Source organism: Prosopis cineraria, unplaced genomic scaffold, assembly GCF_029017545.1.
Source record: "Prosopis cineraria cultivar Desert tree isolate PC_DT_omini unplaced genomic scaffold, ASM2901754v1 PC1, whole genome shotgun sequence".
Classification (NCBI taxonomy): domain Eukaryota; kingdom Viridiplantae; phylum Streptophyta; class Magnoliopsida; order Fabales; family Fabaceae; genus Prosopis; species Prosopis cineraria.
This window is the reverse complement of record NW_026555332.1, coordinates 45,723,294-45,742,774: the sequence shown is the minus strand read 5'-3', so window position 1 is coordinate 45,742,774 and position 19,481 is coordinate 45,723,294. Positions and strand designations below refer to the sequence as shown.

Sequence of the window (19,481 nt, the reverse complement as noted above, 5' to 3'; positions counted from 1 at the left end):
AGTTAACTCTCTTGGTGCTACAACTTGTGGTGGAGTTATCCGCGATGAAAAAGGAAATTGAATTATTAGTTTCTCAAAATTTCTTGACTATCAACCCTATACTATAGCTGAATTATCAGGCATTTTAGAAGGCCTTCAAATTCGTTGGAATGCTAATCTTACCAAGATTAATTTATACACTGACTCTATGAAAGCCCTCTCTCTTATTCGACATAATTTCTCCGAAAGCCATCTTCTAATGGCAACCATCAAGAAAATAAGGGAGCTTATTATGAGAAACTGGATAATTACTTTTGACCACGTTTTCAAAAAGGCAAACAAATGTGCTGATTTGTTCACATGAGAAACTTCGCATGACCACTATGACCTCTCTATCTATAACATTTTGCCTATAGGATGTAAGAACATCTTAGACTTTGATGTGTCCTGACTTTTGTAACCCTAGCACAGTATTGTCCGTGTCCTTTCATTCCAGAAAAAAAAAAAGGCTTTGCTCAGTAGAGCATGCTAGGGGATGGAATAAACTGAAAGGCGGCAACAAACCATGTATAGAGTCCCTAAATTCAAAAGTCAATTGCTTAAACTAGCTGATTAAGATCTCAAACTCCAATTGAACCAGCTGATTTAGCCCCTTCATCTAAAACTTAAACAACAAACTGAAGATAAATTTGCCTTTGAAATCCAAATCCACAACCTACACTATTGTTACTAACCCTTGTGATATGAAATCTGAAACAAAAAGTACAAATTATCCCACCAAATGATCTCTAACTCATGCAGATAATATTTTGTGTGTAAACAGAAACCTTCTGGTTGTCACTTGTCAAACATTCTCCATCTCTCCCAAAAGAAACAAAAAGAAATTTTGCTGTTTCAGTTGAACTAGTAGTGCAATGGAGAACGGAAAGAAAGTTTTGTTTGAGAAATGTAAAAGAGCAAAAGGAAACAAGAGGATAGGCCAGAATAAAGGGAGGGAAAGGAAGATTTACAAACATTAAAGAATTGTGATATTCAGCAAACATACAAAACTCCGTCCCAACGAAAAGGAAAATTCTGAACATGGCGATTGCACGCCAATATCTCGGCAAAATGATCCTTATATTTGCAAGTAGCATGTCACCACCAAGCAAGAAAACAACGAACGTGTTTGGAGAGTTTAGCAAACTTAGATACAAATTTATCAACCAAAAAGCTTCGAAGCCTTTCCTGCATGAATTAAAACATTAAAGGTTCTATTCCATAGTTCAATCAGAAGACTTGGCCTTTGCAACAAGAATAGAAATGATCATTTATTCATTTTCGAATTAAAAACAATTGAGTGGATTTATTCCATGCATTATCACGTCCATCAATCAACCTGAATTTAAAAGCATCAACATTCCGTATCGCAATCTTAAAAGCTTCTTTACACTACGCGCCCAATGTCTAAAACTACTCTTGTTAGATTATAGTATTATACAGGGCAGTTGTCACAATCCTCGTCCCTACGTTCGGGCTATTTTATAATCACTGGAAAATTAAAAGAAACTGTCACAGTTATGCAATCAGACACTGCCAGAAGTAAAGAAAGATCGGAGAAAAAGAGGAAGAAAGAGATGAAGTGCTGACTGAGGATTGTGCCAAGCAAGGCCTCGATAAACATTGACAGAGAAAGTGGCAGTGAGGTACATGGTAGCGATTCCAAGACCCGTCGTGAACGCCTTGAATGCATGATCTCCCGACCTTAGTCGCTAGTCCCATTCTCTCTTTTCCACTTCATCCCTCGATGTTTTCCAGTTACTCTCACTTTAACTGTAATCATTTGTAAAACTCCGTTCACCGATTCAGGGTTTCTGCCGTGGTATTAAAGTTTTATTTTTAAACCCCCGTTCCTTTGCCGCCGAGCCTTAGCCCTTTATCCTGCCAATTCATATCGCAAGTTCTCCACCTCCTTCGCCGATCTCTACTTGTTTGAAGCCGCCGACGCCTAGCCCTTGGCCCTTCATCACAAATCCAGCGTCAGACGGTGGTGGGAGAGAAGGCAAGCCATGTGGGGTGGACGATGGTAAGCTGACGGCAGAGACGATGAAGTGAGTGATGAGGATGGCCACAACGGAGGCGAGAGCTCGAAAGGCAAATGAGGAGCAATGTTGAACAGGTGGAAGGCATTTTAGCAAATTCATCCCATCCTCGTCTAAATATTATAACGAATTTGATTCTTAAATTTTATTTGGTCTTTAGGCAAAATTTTCCTTTTAATCAGGTCTTTTTCACTAATTTTCCCATTATTTTATCATCATACTAGAACACAATTAACTTCATTGGCATCAATAACTTTAACAACTAGGCATTATATTTAGGGACGGGAGGAGCTTAATAGCTTTAAATATTAATTGTAAATCAAGAAAAGCTTAAATAATAATTATGAAGAAACATAGGTAAGGCAATTCCAACTATTCACAAAATAAAACTGATCCTCCAATGCTAGCAAACAATTTGAATTTTGAAGTCCCCGTAATTCGAAATTTTAACATAAATTTAAACGCTTAATATATTTTCCCGTGTCATTTAGAAAAGATTCGAGCAAAAACAAAATCAAATGGAAAGTGCGACACACGATACCAGTGGTTTGGTATGGGTGCCTTTCAGGCAAGAGCAACCAAATTGAAAATACAATTATGGCCCTGCTAAAAAAAAAAAGGAAACGCAATAATGGCAAGCAATTATCTAGGGAGGCAGATACAAATTACGAACATCCTTTATATTTTCAACACAAGACACAACACAACGTCCATCATCTGAACCCCAAAAAAAATTACAGGTAGAAAACTAAATTAAAAAAAAAAAAATTCCAAATAATTGCAAAAACTATCAACCTATCAATCACCAAAGGGCCAAAACCATTTTAATACAATTTACGCGCTGCATCCTCCACCAGCAGCACTCAACAGATCCATGGTGAAAAATATATATTTATATAAATAATATATATTTATATCAAGCTGAGGGAGGATACAGGGAAAACCACCTCAAAAAAAAATTATGCACGCAATATACAAAATACACAATAATGAATCAGAATACAAACCCAAACCCACCAAGTTCTTCAAGGAACCAACTACTCCTGGGTGGCATCAATCACCACTCCCGTCCTGGCTTGTGAAATTCGATTTGCATAAATGGTGACCAACTTCAACTGTGTGCTGTTAAGCCCCTGCAAGTATGGCAAGAATGCTTTCCCCAGCATGATGTATATATCCACTAGACAGAAAACCACAGTCTGTACCACCCGCCATCACCATAGAATGAGAATAATGGCCGAAGCAAAATACATATACAGATATACAAAAATATGCGCATATATAATAAAATAGCATGTGTATAAATTAAGATGTATAACGTAGAGCGCCATAATTAGAATGCCACAGAAAATAGACCCATGTACCTTACGAACATCAGCACTCTGGTTTCCAAAAGCTTCAAAAAGTGCAGGCAGAAATGAAGGCAACTGAGCCATCAATTCCTCCTGAGAGAGTCGGCCCAAAACCTGAAGGAAAGAATGTTATGAAATAAAAATAATAAAGCGAATCTAACTCATACCACAAAGGGTCGCTTGTTTGAACAGAAAGGAATATTAAAAGGCAGAGGTAGGTTCAAAGATGGTTCATAGGAACCATCACCCAACACAACCGACAAAAAGTCTTTCCACTCAATTACCTTTGTCAAGCAGTTTATGCAGGTGACAAGAGTTTTCTCATCCTCAGAAACCAGTAAAGGGACAATAACCTGAAACATTGGGAATTCTGAGTATCAGCTTCTACATCAACAAAAGAACCCCATTCTTCCCCCAACCCTTTGTTTTATTTTCCTCAACTACATTACCAGTAACAAAGACGGTATGATGGTAAATTAAGAAATACTTACACTCAAGCATCTGAATGGATCGTATTGAGATAAAACAATAGTCAGGCAGTGCTCTGCTGTGTTAGAGACCTGAACAAGGGATGAAATAGATTGAGACTGGAAAACAGAGAGCATACAACAGAATATGTAAAACAGAATAAATTCACTTACCTTGGGATCAATATCCTTAGTAACATGAAGCAACTTCTCAATTACAATCTCGACTGAATCTTCCATGGCATCTTTCTGGAAACGACACAATGGAAAAAACCAACCCCACATTCATTAATGTCAGTCCCAAAAATGCCTAGGATTGAGCAAGGCTATAATCCAAATAGATGGGGCAAGTAATAAGAACCTGGTTTCTGAGCATTTCATCTATTAATGACAGAGTATGATCTCTGATTGAGGAATCTGAATCATCCAGCACCTCAAGCACAACTGTCAAAATCTGATTGAAGTACTGCAAGTTCATCATGAAACTATCATTATGCAAGGTAAAGAAACCCAAATTTAGTATAAAGTATTTGAATACAGGTTTCTTATTTCAATAATTATATCTGTATGCTAAACTCATTTTCAACTTGCTTGCATTCAAGTAACTGGTTTTACAGATATACATCTTCAATTTCAAATCAATCAGAAGGAACTAAAGCATTGGAGGCACCCAAATGCAGAAGACACAGAAATTTGACGAGATTTCAGTATGGAAGCATGATGTCTAAAGTTGAAGAATAAAACAGCATTTCTAGTTTTTATACAAATATTTAGCACCAAGCAAAGATATATCAACTAGCAAATACAAAAGTTTGGCATGCTCGTAAGAAACCACACTTGCACCATTATAATGAACGGGTGCTACCATTCCAAAACAGTTTTCACCTATTAAGAACCAAATAATCATATGATAGAGGCAGGAGAGATGATCAACATGAAACCAAATATACCTTAGTCCAAATAGAATGATCATTTGCCCTAGAAGCTTCAACCAACTGTTGAAGTGCAGTCCTCTTGCTTGAAACAGAGCTTCCATCACCCCCACTGCCTACCTATTACAAGACAATTGCTACATATGATCACTTGCCCGATCATGAAGAATATAAATATATAATTATTAAAATGAAGTAAAAAGAATGATATGCAACAAAGCTTTCTGTCCTGACATTTGACATTGGTGACACAAGTTTTTCAAGTTCAAAATCTAGAAGCCGTTAGTTTTTACATAGTGAAGTGCTTGGCAGCTTCCACAAGTTACACGCCTTTATGAGAATGCTCTGGGTTTGTCCCACTTCCTTTGATTCTGTTATCACTCATTATCAAGGTCTTGGAAAAGGTCAGGACAGAAAAGTTATAAGGATCTGTGCACTACAGTTTTTAAGTGACTTCACCTATATCTCCAGCAGGACAGAGACTCAAGCTCTCAGCTTCCTCGTGGTTAAAAGGTGTTATTTTTCCTCTTAATGCATTAGCTTTATTAATTTACTCTCTGCTCTATCCTTTGAAGTTTTCAGGGTTGAAGAATGTTTTGTTCTCCTTCCTTGCACCCTCTCTATCTCATAGAATCTTTCTAGAACAATTTTTTTTTTAAAGGGCAAAACCAACTGTTAACTGGATTAACTCACCAGATGAAGAATTTGAGGAATGCTGGGGCCGGTCTCGGTCAAAGGGTTAACATTCGTAGCTTCAGCAAAGTGATGGTTATGGTCCAATTCAGAAGGATGTTCTTTATCATCTCCCAAGCTTTCAGTGACATTTGAATGTTCTACAGACATCAGACCGTTTGCAGGATTTGAAAGACCCTCAAAGTTAATGGTATTGTCCACATGCCCAAATTGACTAGCTTGAGAGGCAACATTTTGGCTTATCAGATTGACTGCGGATGCAAGATCGTTGGTTTTTGGACCATGACTACCCTTGGTAAAATCAATCTCATGATTCTGATGCAAAAATTCCTGAGTTTCACCAGAAGCTGCTTGGCTAAGGCTGGTTTTAACAAAGGTTGAGTCTTGGGAACTCCACTTCCTACCACTGTCGCTATCAAGGGAACCAGCAGAATACCTTCCAAGGTAATGAGATTTCCTAGAAACACCAACATACCCCTCTTCTGAGGATGTTCCAACTACATCAGATGGATCATAGGAAGACTTAGATCGCTGTCTATCTTTCTTGTTCTGTAGAAAGTTTATCAAGTCTACTTCAATGCGAGGAGTGTATTGTTTAAGAGCTCGCCTCAACACATTTTGCTCCTCAACTGACAAACAAAGAATGAAATTCAGGACTGCAGTAGAATCAAAGTGAGAATACACTGATATAATGCATGTAATCGCTGCTTCTTTGAGCTTTGTATTTTTGTCATGTGCCAGTGGTGCTAATTTGGCAAGCCATAATTTCAGGATCCCAGTATTAGCAGCACCTTCAGGATTCATTGCATGCTTGTTAAAGGAGCTGATTGCATATTCAATAACAGCCAATTTTGCTTTTGGAGACCTCTGTTCGTCAAGTGAGCGGAGCAATGCAGGTAAGAGAGAATCTACACTGTAAGTCTTGCTCACAACTTCCAAAGTCATTGAGCTTGGTTGCCTAACAAGTTCTTTAGGGTCAATTAACCGAGAAAACACATGGGGTAATATTCTTTCCATGTAACTCTCAAAAGGCTTTCGGCATGCTGGAATAATATCAGCAAGGGTTGAAAGAGCAGCCTGTGCAACTTTATGGTGTGGATCATCCAAGTGCTGGAAAAAAAGCTTCATTACCTTCTCAAAATTCTGGACTACTTCTTGAATTCCCTTTGGACCTTGCTGTAACAATGAGTGAAGATAATTAAAAGCAGCAACCCTAGCAGACCAATCAGAACCGGAACTAAGTCCTTCACTCAGGGCTTCATGAAGAGATGCTGGTCCATCTGTATAATTGGATGATTCTCCAAGGGATAGTTGGCTGTCATCAAAACTTCTTCTCCTTCCAACAGACATTCGCCCCGCTACATTTTTCCTCAACAATGGTCTCTGGAAATTAGGCACATGACTATTGTGCGAATCCCTAAAGTTTCCATCCCTATAAGTCGCATCCATATAATGCCTATCAATGTGGGGGTTCATAAACCGCTTAGCCTCCCTAATGTCACTGTTGTCATCAATAGAGCCTCTGCCTTGAAGCCTTTCAGAAGCCCTTTTACTGGAGTATGATGAGAGTGCTGATAAAGGCTCCATAGCAACATTACTATGATATGATAACTTGCCAGAATCTTTGGAAGCTTGAATTTGAGTGATTATATCAGATAAACCCAAACCACCATTTCGATTCGTTCCTTTATTGACACCCGAAGCAGTTGATTCTGCAGTTACAGAGGTTGTCAAGTGATTAGATGCTGGGACAGCAGCAGGGAATGGTGGATCACGAGATGATGGAGGGTCAACTCCTGTGCTAGGGGCAATAAGGGGGAAAAAATATTAGCCACTCACAAATAGTTTAAACATTAGTACTACTAATGCCATTACCACTGAATGACAGGCAATAAAGATTTAAGTAGAACGTAAATCATCTACAAGACAAACTTATTTGGTACCTAGATCCAAACTTGATGAGCGGAGGGCTGATGAATTATGCTTGTCAGATAAATCCAAACCTCTAAGCATACTTTCAATAGCAGTGACCTTCTGTTTGCTTGCATGCAGCACACTTTCCAAGCTGCGCTCTGTAACTTTACCAAGCGACTTTGCTTGAGTAATACCAGAGGAGACAGATGCCCCAGATGATAAACTAGAACTTCTGTCCATTGCAACAATAGCAGAAGTCCCATATCCAGGTAGACTTGAGGGAGCAGAGGCTTGACTACTTAATGACGGCAATGCACCTCTATCACGAATGGAAGGTGAGGCATGCCGCCTGTGTATTCCTCCATCCTCTTCATTTATCAACTGCAAGTCAGCATTTAAGGAAAAAGTCATTTAAACACTGCAATAAAGTTAGAGCTGTGCCTTTTAAGGTCATAAGCACATACCCTTTGAATGACAGGATCAAAGGATGAAAACAAGCGGCGGGAACGCTCTGGCCAAGTTTTTGCAAACATTCTATAGCACATCCTTGCAGTTGATCGAACCTACCAAGTTTCATACTCCAGTCATTTTCACACATATAATTGCCAGCAGTTGTGTAGTCAGTTATGAACACTGATGCCAATAAACAATCCAACAAATTGCTGTTTTAAGACCAATTAAATTTGATAAAGTAAGAGGAAAAATAAAAAGTAAATGATCATAATTCATTAACCTAAACTACAGGTGGGGGGGAAGTTCAAACGGAAAAATAAAATAACCAAGTTAAACTGAAAAAACAAAATAAAACGCAGATGCAGACGCAGAGAGAGGGGGGTACTCAATCTGACTTTAGGTCTAAACAGCCACCAACCAACCCCTTGATCCAAGCCTTCTTGCTTCCAAATCATTCTACTTCTACGCAATAACCCTTTAATCCAAGAATTCTTACCCTTGATTTACCGTGTCCCAAATCTACGTCACAGTTCTCCCGGCCCTACTTGAATCTCATATTCTCAATATTTCTCACAACTGAACTATAAAAATGCACAACTCCGCCTATGTTTATAGCCGGTCCCAAGCCCGGGTAAAGGAGGAGGGTTGTGTTAGGCCATCAACAGCCAATGTAAAAATTTGTTGAATTTATCATGAACATGGACAATAGACGTTATAATGTTAATGCTAGGTCGTTGCCCGTAAGTAACGCGCTGCATGGCTCGAGTACAGTGATAAGTGAGTTAGAGCCGCTGCATCGGCGCCCGGATGTAGTGTTAAATGAGCAAGGGCTACCGCGTCATTCTGGACGCACGCGGCTAAAGAAGTTAGTCCATAAGAGCAAAATTAGATTTGGTACTTGGAATGTTGGGACATTAAATTGTAAATCTGTAGAGGTTGTAGGGGTTATGATTCAAAGGAAAATCAATATCCTTTGCTTGCAAGAAACAAAATGGCGTGGAGAAGGAGCTAAGGATATTCAAGGTTTCAAACTTTGGTATACAGGAAAAGTAAGTGCACGCAATGGAGTAGGCATCATTATAGATAAGGAGTGGAAGAAGAACGTTGTAGAAGTTAGCAGAATTGGAAACAGAATTATTTCTTTAAAAATGATAATTGGACGTGAGACTGTTAATATTGTTAGCGCTTATGCGCCGCAAGTCGGGACAGAAGCCAGTCTTAAGGAATTATTTTGGGAGGATCTGGAGGGGTTGATTCGACACATACCACAGAGTGAAAAGATTTTTATTGGAGGAGACTTTAATGGGCATGTCGGGAGGGAAGCTGGTCAGTATGCGAGGGTGCATGGTGGTTTTAGTTTTGGAGAGCTAAACAATGAAGGGCAAACTCTTCTTGATTTCTCATTGGCGTATGATTTTAAGATTGCCAACACTTGTTTCAAGAAGAGAGATGAGCATCTCATCACTTACAAAAGTGGAGCCTCAAGGTCGCAGATTGATTTTCTTTTGGTTAGGAACACAGATAGAAAACTTTGTAAAAATTGTAAGGTGATCCCTGGAGATGCTGTAACGACACAACATAGGGTCCTAGTCCTTGATGTGTGTATTATGAGTAAAATCCAAAAACGTCGACAAGTAGTAACACCAAGGATTAGGTGGTGGCAATTAAAAGGTGAGAAGCAAGATATTTTCAAGCGAAATCTTTTAGATAAAGGAATTTGGGATTCTCAGGGAAGTGCTAACATCATATGGGAGGATATGGCTAAAAAGATACGGGAGGTTGCAAAAGTAGTTTTGGGAGAATCGAAAGGTTCTGGTCCGAGAGATAAGGAGTCTTGGTGGTGGAATAATAGTGTACAGGACAAAATCAAGTATAAGAAGAACTGTTTTAAAGACATACATTTGTGTAACAATGAGGAAAATTGGGAGAGGTACCGTATGGCTAAGAAGGAAACTAAGAGAGCTGTGGGTGAAGCTCGTTCCAAAGCTTTTGAAGAATTTTATAAGAACCTTGAGACGAAGGAAGGAGAGCAAAATATTTATAAGATTGCCAAGAGTAGGGAAAGAAAATCAAGAGATCTAGAACAGTTAAGGTGTATTAAGGATGAAGAGGGAAGAATTTTAGTTACAAATGATGAAATTAAAAATAGATGGGAGACTTATTTTTCTAAACTTTTCAATGATGGAGAGGATTCATCTAGTAACTTGGAGGATTTAGTAATTGGTGAAGGAGAACAAAATTTGTCATTCTATCGAAAAATACGTGATAAGGAGGTAAAGGAAGCTCTTAAGAAAATGGCAAATGGTAGAGCTAACGGACCTGATTGTATATCTATCGAAGCGTGGAAATGTTTAGGTGAAGAAGGGGTGAGATGGTTAATTAAGTTATTTAATGTGATTTTACGGTCCAAGAAAATGCCTGATGAGTGGAGGAGAAGTACATTAATTCCTATTTATAAAAATAAAGGAGATATTCAGAATTGTACTAACTATAGAGGGATTAAACTCATGAGCCACACAATGAAATTGTGGGAGAAGGTAATTGAGCACAGGTTGAGATTGGAGACAAGTATTTCTGAGAATCAATTTGGTTTTATGCCAGGTAGATCAACTACAGAGGCGATTTATCTACTAAGGGGATTAATGAAAAAGTATCGTTGTAAAGATAAAGATCTACACATGATTTTTATTGATTTGGAAAAAGCTTATGACCGTATACCAAGAGAAGTGCTTTGGAAAGCGTTGGAAAAAAAGGGAGTACGGATTGCTTATATTAAAGCCATACAAGATATATATGAGGGGATAAAAACTAGTATAAGAACGCCTAGTGGTCAAACAAAGGATTTTCCTATAAAGATTGGACTACATCAGGGATCATCTCTGAGTCCTTATTTGTTCAACTTGATTTTAAATGTTTTGACGAAACATATTCAAGAGGAAATCCCGAAATGTATGCTCTTCGCAGATGATATAGTTCTTATAGCAGAGACAAGAGAAGAGGTTAATTGCAAACTTGAGTTATGGAGGAGGACATTGGAGTCGAAAGGTTTTCGTCTGAGTAGAAGTAAGACGGAATATTTATATTGTAAATTTGGTAAAGGACTATTCGAAAATAATTTGGAAGTGCAATTGAGAGATCAAATTATACCTCAAGTGGAAAAGTTTAGATATTTGGGAGCTATTATTCAAAATGATGGCGAAATCAGTGGAGATATTTCACATAGAATTCAAGCTGGGTGGTTTAATTGGAGAAAAGCTAAAGGAATTATTTGTGACCGTAAGGTGCCTAATAAACTTAAAGGAAAGTTTTATCGTACTGCTATCAGACCGGCAATGTTATATAGTAGTGAATGCTGGGCTCTAACGGGACAGCAAGAGCATAAAGTTGGAGTAGCAGAGATGAGAATGTTACGATGGATGTGCGGACATACACGTAAAGATAAAATTCGAAATGAGCACATACGTGAAAAAGTGAGGGTGGCACCTATTGAGGAAAAAATGGTAGAAAATCGGTTGAGTTGGTTTGGGCATGTACAAAGAAGACCAAGGGAGGCACCAGTGAGAAGAGTGAAACATATAACTTTGAGTCTAATTAAGAGAGGTAGAGGAAGGCCTAAGAGAATACTCTTGGAAGTTGTTGAACGTGATCTCTTAATTAATAATATTTCTAAAAGCTTAATAAATGATAGAGCACAATGGCGTCTTGCAATCCATGTAGCCGACCCCACCTAGTGGGATAAAGGCTTGTTGTTGTTGTTGTTGTTGTTGTTGAACTATAAAAATGCACAACTAGTAGATGAATTTCTCAAATGTCAGTACAGCTTTTGCAATTTATCATGTCATAAATTGTAAGAGAATTGTGCCTACAGTGTAAGTAAATGCAAGGAGAATCACTTCCCACAACTTCAACTGCTAGGCATCCACTAGCCTGCTTTCTCTTGCACAGTAGCTACTACATTCAGTCTAGCTATGAGGAAAAAGGCTAAGAAAAAAAAAGCAAAAATGCCAATCAAGCAGCGTGGAATTTGCATGTGAATTCTTCATAAGCAAAGAATGAGGTAAACGCGATGAATGGTTCATACTTAAAGAAACATAATCAGCCAAAGACTATCAAGGGTACCTCACTCATTGCATCTGATACACAACACTTTATCAGATCCTCATATAAATCAGCTAATCGCTGTATTTCTGGAGCATCAGGCCAATGTTCTAATATCAAAAGAGCATATTCACAACACCTACAATATAAAAGACATAAAAGAATTATCAAAACTCTCACAAATTTATTCCAGAAACATGATAGTTAATACCTTGCACGAAGTACAGCACTGCGATCATTTTTTGCACAATCAGCCATACGAGGAAGCACACGAGCAACTTTACAATTACGCAGCATCTAAAAAGTAGAGGGAAAAGGTGAAATAACATATAGCACATTGAAAGAGTTATGCATAACATTACTTGAGCAAATATAAATTACCGTTTTTATGCAGTTATCCGCAGACTCTGCAATCACAAGTACAGTAATCACAACCAGCTTGAAAAGGACCTGGTTATCATACCAAGAATTATTAAACTATCTGAAAATGTCACAATCATGAAAATCAAAGATAAAACATTATGCTCACCGGGATGAACATTTCAGCACATTGTTCGAAATCACCCAAGAGTTCCTTGGACAAAAAGCATAATAGATGGCAAGCCTAAAGCAAAGCAAAGATACCAACAGAAAAATGGTGTATGAGCAGTTAAAGAGATTGCCACATTGACAAAGCCCTAGGACTTGAATAAATAAAAATAAACATACCGTTTTTTATACAAGATTCTAATTTTAGCTGCCCAAAATTGTAAAAAGATGGAAACATAGAGAGGAAAAAGAAATTGCGACCAACAATTTACTTAGACTTTCTGAATGCTCATCAAGCCATACGTTCATTCTTCTTCATTATTTTTTGGAAGAGGGAGTTAATATTTCATGAGAATTACATTTATCTTGAGGATGAAAGCATTTGCATATATTAAACAAATAGGGAAAGTAAAAGGGATAGAAAGGAAAATGGGGGAAAAGGAAATGTTCATGAACCTGTTTCACAATGCTAGATCTTCGATCAGATAATTGCACGCTTAAAGGTCCAACAAGTTGTTTCAAGAGTCCCCGGAAACATGGATAGTCAGCAGCACCTAACGGAGTAATAAAAAAGTCCAGCATTGTTACCACAGACTAAAAACCAAAAAAAAAAAAAAAATACGGTGCATATCACAGTGAAAAAAATAAAGCTGTTTTTTCATAAATAATTAACATTAAAGGAAAATGATAAAGGTAAAAGAAAAGAAAAACAGAGAACTCTAGTAGATGATAAAATTACAATAGCATTGACACAGATGATTGAACAGTTCAACTATTGCTTTTGATAGCCAAATAAACTCATTTATCAGAATTAATCGATGATTGATGGTTAACGCTCAATGGCAATAATTTACAGCTTTACCAGCATTTGGATTTCCATTTTATATCATTTATCAAAGACATTCATTTTCACAATTCTTTCATGCCATAATTTAGTGTACAATGACTATGTATTGAATTAAAGGCCTACAATTAAATATTCAAACCAAATTCGTCCAACTACACAAAAAGAACATCACAGGCATCCATCATACTGATCTCATTCACATGTATTTTTCATCGACAAATGATCTGGCTCTTTTAGACTCAAAATGCCCTTTACAGTATCACCATTCACATCTAAACAAAGTTGAGTGTGCAATAGGCTCCAAAAATATTCACATTTCAAGCATATGTAACTATGCTCCAAAATATTCACATTTCAAGCGTATGCAAACTATGTACATACTCCTGAAAGGGTGAGTAACACCAACCTCCCAAAACAAGACCTTCAACTCTTTGCATGGCACCAATTCGAATTGACCAGTCCTTTTCTGGCACAAGGGTTGATGCAATCTTTTCAAATTCCCTGATTAACTCCTTTTCTGAATAAACCTTGACAGGATCAATGGATCTCTCTGTGAGATCGCCTTCTCCTGCTTATAATGAGAAAACAATTAAGCATTTAAAGAAGGCATGTATAAAAACACAAATGGTTGAGCCAGAAAGCATTCTTCTGTATGTGTACAAAATATTGACTGGAAAACATTTTCAGGCATAAATCTTTTTTTAATAGTTTTAAAACATATCGTGTGTTTCCCCTTGCATCACTCTGCCACTGTCAAAATCATTTCATTTTGTCCAGAATGTGTAGTTTGCACTTGCATGATGTCGCAATTTTAATGTTGTTCATGGAAGAAAGGCAGAGCATCAACCATTAAGAAACCTAGAGTCAAAAGCTAGTCGAATCCTATGACCACAGTGGAATCAAGATTAATTCACAATGTTTATTCAGGCAAAACTTGTGGATTCATCCCAGTATCGAAATACAGATGCTAGCTACAACAACATCCCAAAAAAAAAGACACCGCTTGAAACAAAATAACAGGACAATCATCATTCCATAGCTAGATTTAATTGGAAATGTATTCCCCATACATAAGAAAACCTAAAGATCTGATTAGGCATGCTCAAACAAATAATATGACAAAAAGGAAATCAAACTACAAAATTCAACCTATCAGTGATGCCAAACATAAATGTCCATCTTAACCATGCAATCAAGCAGTTTGCAGTCAACAGCAGATTATCTCACGTGCATACATGACAAATAAGGTATAGATATGATTAAAGAGATCATTGAGCATTTAAAGACCAGGAGGGGGACAAAAATTGGAAAAAACATACGGCTAAGATAAGATCATCGAATAAAAATTGCATTAATACTAAATCAGGTAAGCCCTACAATCCAAAGACTGCAAATATTCTAACCTCCAAAAAGTGATGTCTCCCTTGATGAACTTTTAGCCTTTGGACTACTCTTCTTGGGGTTAACACCCAAAGGCTTAAGTTCCCCAGCTATAAAACCACTTCCACCATCTGAAGAGCGAACTTTTGGTTGAATTCCCTCAAGCCTGGCATTAATATCTTTAACCTAAAACCATCGTGATGCAAAAGAATTGGAATAATAAAATCTCTCACAGTAGTTGACTTAATAATGTGAAAGGACCTCAAAGATCAAAATCGCATGCCATGATTGTATAAGAAATAACAATGAAATAGAAAGTAGTTTTTTCTTTGATATTTACCATAGATGATGGAAGATTGTGACGCTGAAGTTCATCACGAAATTGAGGTCCAGCTTGAGCATACATCTCCTGAAAAAGGAAAATCTTAAATTAATTTAAAATTTTCAAGAAACCATTTCAGGTATGAGCAGATCTGTAAATCAACTTTTTTTAATTGCATCATGATATCCTATCAATTAAGTAATTCAATCATAAATCCATACACATGATTGAATAAATTTGATGAAAGTAGAAAATCTTCACGTTTCAAAGGAACTAGAGCACATCAACAGTAAAATTAGATTAAGAAACTCAAATCCACTACTGAATACTAAATGATATAACACAAGCCAAAATTTTCTCCGCCTATTGTCATAAACCTAAAAATACAGCCAAGTTCTATAGCGAGTGTTTTGAACGCTAAAAATAAGACTACAAGATGTTATAGACACCTCAATGCACAAAATAGCTGCTTCCCTAACACCAGGGTTTGGATCATTGAGCAACTGCAAAATCTGGCAAGTCAAATTGAAAAGGGTTAGTATCACATCCTAAAACATCTAACCCTGTAAAGGCTATGTGATGCTTCGCAGTAAGTTTCAATGAATATACTGGAGGAAGAATAGCCCGTTGAAGAGTAAGCTCAGTGGATGCAAATAGACCAATTGCAGAAGTGACAGTCCGTGCAAACTCCTCTCTGACTCTCCAGCTTTTATGCGTCCAGGCAAAGGAACCTGCTCTTTCAACAATTATTGTGGGAGAAGAAACCTGTAAAACAATAAAGTGAACGTCTCACAATATAAGAAAATCAAGTGGTGCCAAGAACATAGCATGATTAATCGTGCTATGAAATCAGCTTAACTTTATACTTTAACAAAAAAACAAGGAGGAAGAGGAGGAGGATGAAATGTAAATGGGTATAGGTCAATTAACATATTTCCCAAAGTATTTCGTTAAAGGATAAACGAGGAAATTTTATTACACAGAGAAGAAAATACACACTGCTGGAAGATAAGAGAACCACAGCAAAAAAAGAAAAGCAAGACCTCAACAGCTTGTGAGGTAATAAAGCTGACCAATCTACATATTAGAAATAGAGACGCTCCCATACTACCCCAAGCACAGAGCACCAGATGGAAGCCATAAATCCAATACAGTTCATGCCACTAAACAGAATCCATAAACAGAATCCACTGTGTTCTCCTTATTACCAAAGCCTTTGAAATGAAACACAAACAGCTCCAGAACACTATTGTACTAGGGAAAACCCAATTTCCACCACAATCACCAAACAGGTTATTCCAAAAGGTCAGACGGTGCTAAATAATGTAGAAATAAAGTGAAACAGTTCCTGAATCAGATCTAACAGGACACACATGTAAGGAGAAAGTGCTGCATAAGCCCTGCAAACCAACAGGCATTTGCGTTAATCATGTCAAGTGATGCTCCTCATACAAAGGATTTGACCACAGAAGACCTTTGAGTAGTATATCTAGAAGAAACACCAGCCCAATTAGAAGAAAAAGTAAGGAACAGAAAATAACATTAGCAAGAAATCAAGATTCCGGACTCCCCTATCTTAACCGATGTATAAAATGAAGCAAATCAACTGCAAGGAAACAAGGACAGAATCTCCCTATTTTCTCAATCCTCAATAATATATACTCAGCAACAATCAACTCAAATAGCTGCCGGATCAACTTTTTATAGACCTATCCTTATGCATAGATTGCGTGTGAAAGAATACTTTCCTATATGCGTACATGATCATCAATTTCACAATATATACAAATCTTTGTTACCGCAGTAATCTGTAAATGCAACATCCCTATGTAATTGATAACTGCATGACAAACGCAGAAGAGATCTTATGATCAAGGTCACAATTCCGATAAAAAAAAATCTAGGATGTCTCACAAGAGTCATTAAAAAGCAGCTAAACCTATAGCCAAGCAAGCGGCAGCCAACACTAGTGACAGTTTTTACTCTCCAGAGAAGGACATTTTGGCTGGTCAGAAGATTGACAATACATATGAATCAAACATTGAAAACTAGAACCTTTCTGTATCAATTGTTTGGATTTTGATGTCACTGAGCTTCCTTTCCATGCACTCAAAGCTTTACTGTTGCTCTAACTTTTTCATTAATCTTTTTTAAATTCACGTCACTTAATATTACGGACGACTGCAGAATAGGATCTAGTATTTCTTCTATATCTCTCTTATTTTCGCGTGGATTCTCTACTTTGCTATATTTACCTTTGCTAGCTCTCTTACTTTTGATAAATTCTTTGGACTCATATAGGAGTAGAAACTTCACTGCTACAGGAACAAGGACGCGTAAACTAACATAAGATGTATGATGATCCAACTTAACATTCTTCCTCATTTGGAATTAAAAAACTGGGGGGAAGTTTCGCAAATCCATCAAATACATATATTATTCAATTGCAGTAGATACTTCCAGTTCCCCACTCTAGGTGTTGCCACAGACTTCGAGTTCAACTAGAATTATCGAAACATCGAGTGATAGAGAAGGATGAGCAAGAGGCCACGATAAGACATCAAAGATAAGTACCTCCATGAGAGTAAGCAAGAGTCTTCTGGCAGCGTCACGAACTGGTTGCTTGGAATCCCCTAAGCGATCAACGACGGCAGGAACAAGCGCATTGAAGTGAAGTTTGAAATGCTCGCCAGAGAGCACAGCAGCAGAGGCCAAAGATTGAAGTGCACCCTGAGAGACCCGAAAGTTGTTGTCTTTCAAGAGATCCAAGCAACAATCGACAAGGGAAGTAACTTCGGATGAAGTGAGGCTCTTTCTCGAAGATTCCAGAAGTTGGTGAAGGCGCTCCACCCCGGCCATTCTCTCCTTCGTGTCCTTGGTGCGCGCAAGTTCCAGCGCTTCCTCCATTGCCGAATTCAAAAAGGAATGGATCTAAAGCCAGCAGATTCAGATCTGGGTAGGACGCTACCGGAATTAACTATCAAATTTAGCGCACAGAAAGTGCGACACCGAGAAATGAAAAAAGTGAAAAAAAGGGTCAGAGAGAGTGTGTGTGAGAGTAAAGATAAAGGGGTTGATAATTGCACAGCGCTAAATTAAGAGGAAGGTCCAAGTACAGTCCAACAGTGAGCGTGCGTGAGAGAGGGAGAGAGAGGGTGATTTCGGCAAGGTTTGCGTACCGCTAAAATTAGCACAACCTTGCTTCAAAGGAGAATTTGGTAAAGAAACACTCGCAAACAGAGATTGAGACGATTAAGGGAAACTGAAAGAAGGGATGAGGAAGGAGGAGGAATTGGGCGAGAGGCGAGATTGACGGTGAAGATGGCAAAAACGGAAACTAGTATTGCGTGGGTGGGAATCGTTGAACATTTGGCCACTAACATGCTCGAATTTACGGCTGTATATGCCACTATACCATGGGAGAATGTGAGTGGAAAGGCCGGGGACGGGTAGGTAATTCTATCCTTATTTTCTTATTATTTTATTTTATATCATATAGTGGGTGCGACGAGCCACGCCACCTCGTGGGGCTTATTTTCCGCCGTTTAAAACAATTCAGTAGAAGAAGGATTAAATGCGGAAACGGGCCTTTTTTCCCCCGGTCCGCGTGCATTCTTCAGCTGAAGACGCTGCTTAAAATAAGGGTTAAATTTAAAAAGTCATGTTTAAAAGTTCTATTTAAATAAAAGTTTGAACTTTAAAAATAATTTTTTTAAATAATCGGACTAAAGAACTTAGCCCTAATAAACCCTGTAAAAAATGACTTGGGTTCGGGTAGCCCTTCAAGCCTTGTTATATTATTATTATTTTTTTTTTTGGTGAAACACGTGTTTGAAACTAATAACCTGCTTATCTGATCCTACACACATTATATTATTATTAATTTTAATTTTTTCTAAAATTAATTTAATATAATTTAATAAATATTAGTGTATAATATAAAATTCCTGATATTTTTTATTTTTCTATAATTATTATGTTTGTGTATTTGTAAAAAATGAATTGGTTTTTAACCAAGATTTGAATTTTATTGTTAGACTTCTAAAAGTGTGTTATTTAATTTTTAAAAACTTATAAGAATTTTATTTTTTTTAATTTTAGAATATTTTAATTAATTTATAATATTTAATTTTATTTTTATTATTTTTATTTTTTCAAAAAAGGGTTTGCGGGCCCGGCCTTGAACCCTTCACATAAGGGTCAGGCTTGAAAAATAAGGTTTAAAATAAAAAATCGGGTTTTAGGGCTCAAGCCCTTAAGGACCGAGCCCATAAGAGCTAAGTCCTTAAGGGTTGGGTCCGCCTGTATTCCCAGCTCTACTTAAAACAGCAGTCGAGGGTTTTTCTTTTTTTTTAATAACAAAAAGTCTTGATAAGTCCAGTCCTCACTTTCATTAAAATTTTATATATTTTAAAGTTCAAAGAATATTTAATCT

The 19,481-nt window shown here is 37.5% G+C and overlaps 1 protein-coding gene across 2 annotated transcripts; it reads right to left on the bottom strand.

Annotated features, from left to right (window-relative positions):
* Positions 1 to 2,717: 2,717 nt before the first annotated feature.
* On the bottom strand, positions 2,718 to 18,398 carry LOC129308045 (CLIP-associated protein). Of its 2 annotated transcripts, none has more exons than XM_054949020.1 (21): positions 17,621 to 18,398; positions 15,656 to 15,811; positions 15,496 to 15,558; positions 15,065 to 15,133; positions 14,748 to 14,910; positions 13,751 to 13,912; positions 12,954 to 13,051; positions 12,499 to 12,573; positions 12,351 to 12,419; positions 12,181 to 12,266; positions 11,991 to 12,108; positions 7,883 to 7,981; positions 7,448 to 7,799; positions 5,505 to 7,300; positions 4,830 to 4,931; positions 4,241 to 4,345; positions 4,054 to 4,128; positions 3,904 to 3,972; positions 3,697 to 3,765; positions 3,425 to 3,526; positions 2,718 to 3,259 (listed from the first exon to the last, which is right to left on the bottom strand). In XM_054949020.1, exons 1-21 carry the CDS (start codon positions 17,951 to 17,953, stop codon positions 3,098 to 3,100), a joined length of 4,323 nt encoding a protein of 1,440 aa, XP_054804995.1. In that variant the 5' UTR covers positions 17,954 to 18,398; the 3' UTR covers positions 2,718 to 3,097. The 2 variants fall into 2 exon arrangements, with proteins under 2 accessions (XP_054804995.1, XP_054805002.1); XM_054949027.1 differs by having other exon boundaries at positions 5,505 to 7,216.
* Positions 18,399 to 19,481: the final 1,083 nt, after the last annotated feature.